Source organism: Apis dorsata, unplaced genomic scaffold (assembly GCF_000469605.1).
Source record: "Apis dorsata unplaced genomic scaffold, Apis dorsata 1.3 scaffold_196, whole genome shotgun sequence".
Classification (NCBI taxonomy): domain Eukaryota; kingdom Metazoa; phylum Arthropoda; class Insecta; order Hymenoptera; family Apidae; genus Apis; species Apis dorsata.
In genome coordinates, this window is record NW_006263480.1 from 414,805 (window position 1) to 420,724 (window position 5,920).

Below are 5,920 nucleotides of genomic sequence, written 5' to 3' on the forward strand. Positions count from 1 at the left end.
GGAATTTTTTTTCAAATTGTAAAAAAATATTATTTTACTTTCAATCATTTTTATTACCAACATATAGAGATATTCTATTTTGAAATAAATAAAAGTTATATATAATTTTGATCGTTTTTGACATCTACTATATATCTAAATTTTTAAAGTATAAAAAAAATACAATTTTTTGTTATATATTTATATATAACATTATATATTAAAAAATTGAAAAGATAAATGGTAAATATAAGAAATCAAGATAAGAAATAAGTGTCGAAAAAGACAGAAACATACAGTTTTATAAACGAGAAACGGAGCAAGAGACAATTATGTAAATGTAACACTCGCCAGAGGGATTCGAGGCTTCTTGGAATTGAAATGTGGTAGTTAAAACGAGTTGTGAATTGTTTGTTGCCCTTTAGCGATACCACAATTTGCAAGCAAACAGCCCATTAAGCTGAAGTTGCCATAGCCTCTACCTTTATACGGTGAATAGGTGTTGCGACCCCTTCGCTGGAATAAATCTACCGAAAGCGACGTTCACTTCCACCATATCCAACTACTATAGTTGTATATTTGTCTTATATAAAGAAAAGAGTGTCGATATATTAAATTGACAATATTTTCAAACACATTGTACTATATTTTAATAATTTTTGATCATCGCTTTTACATACAACATTTAAGTAATATCATTTTCATTTTGTAAAATTTTTGAATATTCAATTTCTTTAAAGATGAATTTAATAAATATATCATGCATATTTTTGCATAATATCGCTATTGAATATCAATGTCGTGATTATGATATCATCTATTGAAATATGATTCAAAGATGATAAGCTGAATCGATCCATTGTTTATCGGTTTTTTCTCATCGCATCAAATGATATGATGTCTAAGCTAATTTAGATGAGAATTGTCTCATTGTTCGTTTACTTTTAATAACAGGAAAGTTCCAGAAGAAATTAATATACGTACGAGGATACGTAACAAATGTAGATTATAAATTCACTTGAAAAAAAAAAAAAAAAAAAAAAAAGACAACTTTCAATGTTCAAGAAAGAAAAAATCGATAGAAAGATATAGAGAGAAACGTAGAACGAATCTCCGCGTGATTTTTTGATCTGGTCGCACTTATCGTATTTTCAGAGTGATTATACGCCCGTGGATATCGGGGAAGCCGTGGAAGAAAAGGGAAAAGGTTGGCCGGAGAAGAGAGGGCGGATTCGCGTTTTCGCGGGTTATTTTATGCAACCCGCTATGCATCCGTTACGTATAAATGCAGAGACGCGGCCCGATTTGCAGTTGCACAGCAGGCTCGTTGCAAGCGCGGTTGATTCCGCGTTGATTCAGGCCGTATTCAGTGCATCGAGTCCCGCGATGAAAAGGCGTTCCGCTTTCTGAATATATTCCAATTAAAAAGTCGGAGCTTCGTTACACTCGGCTCTGCCCGCGTGCACTCTACACCCTGCACCCTGCACCCTGCGCCTTCTACCCACTAGTTCAGCCTTTCTCTTTCCCTTTCTCTAACCTTCTCTCTTTCCCTGCTCATCCTTCCTTCTCGCGAGATCCATCTTTACCTCCCCCGCAGCCAACCTCGTCACACCCGACTCCTTTTACTTCTGCTTTTTGCCTTCCACCAACGGAGCCACGATCCCTTTTCGCTACTGCTGTGCAGTCAGCCATCCTGGCTTCCCTCACTTTCTTCCACTCTCCCTCTCTCCACCAGTTTCTCCACAGCAATTACTCCGCCGCTTTTTTCCTAAAGAATTAGAAATGCCCAGACTCACCAAGCTTTCTTCGTTCTTTCGCTCCTCCTTTGGGGCGTTCGCCTCGCCCCTTTGCCCGTCCTTGATTATCGGTATCCGCGCCTACTCCTTACCTTCGAATTTTAAACGAGACTTCCCTCTTTTCAAACGGATCTTTTCTCTCATCTCGATGATTTTGATTTTAACCGTCGAGTAACATCCTATCTATAAGATATCCTAGTAAGTACTTATATAAGTGTTTAAAAAAGAAAAGAAAAAAAGAAAAAAAAGAAATAAATTTTTTCTCTAAAAATTTTTCCTTTCTTGCCACCTGAGTTCTTGAATGGTAACAACGGAATTGTTAATTACCGATCGAGAAACGCGTGGAAACCATACGGCGAGTATACGTGTGAAAACGATCCGTTTGTGAAGAGAATCCTAGGGCGTGGATCTTTCAAAAGTATATAGGTATAGGAACGATTTCGAAGGGATGCCCCCCCGTGAAGTATTTAACGATGCTGTTCTCGGTCGGGTAAGAGGGAGACGCGCATCATAAACTGAAGAGGGATAAGAAGCGCGTGTCCAAGTGCCAACACGACTTACGCACGTATGCACGCGCGTCCACGGTTATTCGCTCAATGACAATACGCACGTGGCCGAGTGCACGCGACGCCACTTCTCTTCCATCCCAGGATATCTCGTTCGAGTCTTTTCCTGAGCGATTCTCGGGATTTATCTTGGGGGATCTTTGATCGTTTCAATCATTACAATTCAATAGCATATATATACGACTTGAATCATTTATCGATTGGTAAATTACAGCCGTTTACACGATTGAAATGCATTCGAATGTGATATGAGATATCGTATCTGTCTATACGTGTATATTCTACGTATAATACGGTAATTTTATTGAGTCAATTTTTCAGTTTATTCGATCATTTAATTATAAAATTCGATCATTAACTGTAAAGTGAAGAAATATTTGGATTTTTGTAGCATCTAGAGTTTTGGTAAGTGTGTATGCACACGGATGATCGAATCTTTAGAGCATCTAAATAGTGTACTTTAAAGCATAAAAATAATTTTTATTTCTTAAATCTATCTTTTAATATAGTGATGTAAAATGGTTAAATATTTTTAATATGTAAAGCAGTTTACGATTTGTTTTATATATATATATTTGTATATAATATAAAAATTATATAAGTAAAATATGTAAATAGAAATAAGAAATTGAATTCAATTATATAATTATAATGGTTCGTACATGCTCTATGTAAATATTTATTGCATTTTCTATTATTTTATTACAAGAATGTAATGTAAAAAAGAAAATATTGATATGAATTTGTATAAAAAATAAAATTAATAAATCTATAGTAAATTTTAAAAAAAAAAGGGTATACATTTATATATAAATACAAATTGTAACATCATTTTTAAATTATTTCGAAAATATAGATTCCGATTTTTGATAAACAATATATGTATAAATACTTAAATAAATACATAACTCATTTCAATATCACTAATATAAAAATTGAAATATTCATTTTAATTTCGAAATATATTATAAGATTAAATCTCTTGTTATAAATAAATGCATTATTCCCATTCTTCTTTTTTTAAATATATATTTATTACCTGCCAATTACGAGAAAGGTGAATATAAATTATACCAAATCTGAGATTGCTTAAATTCCTTTCCTTTTCTATATATTTGATATATTCTCTCTTTACATTATAATTATTAATGTAACAAATCAACTCAATCGATATCGCATAACAATACATCGTTCCCCAATTTCCCTTAAAACTCATCAACGATTCTCGAAAAAATTTGTCGTATGTAATTTTTCAAAGATTATTTTTTTTTTTGAAAAAGATCCGTGACCACTCCGCGATACTCGAGAACGCTCAAGAAGTCGCGTTAAAAAGACTAAAATTAGAAGCGTTCGCGAAGGGAACGAGGGACAATAACGTGCGACGAAGAAAATTATTACGAATAATATGCGATTCATCATAGCGAGGTAATTACGCGTGGGGGATTCTCCGTTATCGTGCCACGGCACGATTACTTCTCTCTCCGTAAAGAATTTGAAAGGAGATGAGAAAGGGGGGAGGGACGAGTGTCGCAAGAATTTCTTCCTTCACTCGCGTGATTTCACGCTTGGCAAGTTGTTTTTTCTTTTTTTTTTTTATTATTATTCGAGGACCAGACACGAAGAGTAGTTTCCCTTTTTTACTTCATCCCGAATGAATTCGAAAGGAGTGTTTTCCCCGTTCTTTCTTCCCCCTCCTCTCCTCCTCTCTTTCTTCATCGTTCTGAAGAGGATGTCGTCGACTCGTCGCAACAATTTCTTCTTATCAAACGGCAGAGGAGGGGGGGACGTGTTCCCCACGAACTTCCTTTTAACTTTCCACGCGTCTTTTCCCCCAATTATGACCCCATTCATTTTTCTGGAACACACCGGAAACGGGAGATCGATCTTGAAGGAAGGAGTCAAAGAGGAACTGTTGTGTTTCAGAGGGAACACAATTTCACGTTGAGTGCTTTTTCACTTAAAAAAAAGGAAGAAAGAAATTACGTGTTGCACGCGAAAGGAAAGTGATTAACGAAAAGTCGTTAACGCGAGTTCATTCGAAATTCGCTTAATGCAGTCTAATCACCCGTGTAAAGAGATCGTGCACTTTTCTCGTTATTCTCTTCCTGATTTCTTTTATTCCTCCCTTCCTCTCTCTCTCTCTCTCTCTCTCTCTCTCTTTTCTTCTCCAATTAACAAACGACCGGAGTCCACGACCGGAAGAAAAGAAAAAAAATCATCGTGACAATTGCTTCACCGTGTATCTCTTTTCCTTCCTCTTCTCCTCCTTCTCTCGCACGCGATCCGACACGTTGCTTCGTCTCGCTTTTTCTCGTCGATTCCGTTCAATTAAATCCGTCAGCCAATTCCAGCCACGAGTGGCACCGGTACTCGACTTGTATCGGTTTCAGCCAATTACTTTCCGCCGGGGCTGTTGCGAAACGCTGTTTCTGGCCACGTGCCCATTGTCACGCGCGAATTGGTCTTCTTCGATACTGGCTCGTTACCGATTTTTTTTGTTTTCTAAATAAAAAAGAAAAAAAGAAGAGAAAGATAGATTTAGCCACCACGTGAAGAAGGGAAATCGATCTCTTAAAAAAAGTAAAATGAAAATGTAAATGAAGTAACGAAAGTGGAGAAAAATTTGGATAGATATATATATAAATTGAAGAGGATTAATCACAAGATGTTCAGTTTTTCTGTTCTGATAATAATTTATTTTATCTACAAGAATTCTTCGGTTGACGAAAATTCGCCGACTAACTGGAGAAAGTAAAACCATGTGCGTTGGCAAACTATAATCTCTAAAAAAAAAAAAAAAAAACACGCGGTTCATCTCGTAGCAATTCTCCTTCTTCGACCCTTTACAATTACCCTAAGGAGCCTATGACACATCTACGAATTCGACTATCGACTAGACTCTTAGTCCTTAGTTCCTTTCAAGGAACACGCAACTCTCTCTTTCGCCTAAATTAATACAAACAACAAGCGAAAACTCACGAACGATTAAAAAATTAATCCCTTACATACCCCAATTCCTCGTGAAGAGAACAAAGAAAAAGAAACTACGACTATCAACCTCATTCGTAATAATTACATATGTACACTGTCTCGCATGCAGATAAATAAACACTGGAGAAACAACTCCATCACCATCCCTCAGCCTCGCGACATCTCCAAAACTATCTCTCCCTTCGCTCCGTTTACATTTCCACGCACTTCACTGTGTGCCGTAGGCAGCGCGGATCCCTTATTCGCGACACGAACGACCACCACCCGTGAATTGGACGCGCGTCGATTAATTCGTCGACGAGCGACAAGAACAACAACAACAAAAACCATCGCGAGTGTAACGAGTTCAACGAGATCTAGAATTCGCGAGTAGATTCGCTTGTCGATCGTCCCGGTCTGTGCTTCGTCCCCGTTCGAGGGGGATGCGATGAAGGGAGGGTGGCCCCCAATGCCGGCGGCCGGAAAGCAGAAACCTGGATCCTGGAACCGCGGCGTGACGCCGGGTTAGAGGGGGCATCCGTGGACGTAGGTGACGTTCCGGAAGAGGGCCGCGGCCGTCGAGAGGAACGCGGCCGTCGAGGCGGTGGA

General features: G+C 37.7%; 1 protein-coding gene across 1 annotated transcript in view; it reads right to left on the reverse strand.

Annotated features, from left to right (window-relative positions):
- Positions 1-5,776: 5,776 nt before the first annotated feature.
- The window catches only part of LOC102676726 (barH-like 2 homeobox protein), a 2,318-nt gene continuing 2,174 nt past the window's right edge, over positions 5,777-5,920 (reverse strand). Inside the window, exon 4 of the mRNA XM_006614752.2 lies at positions 5,777-5,919. Coding sequence (XP_006614815.1) covers positions 5,837-5,919 — 83 coding nt within the window. The 3' untranslated portion in view covers positions 5,777-5,836. The remainder of the gene's footprint in view (position 5,920) is intronic.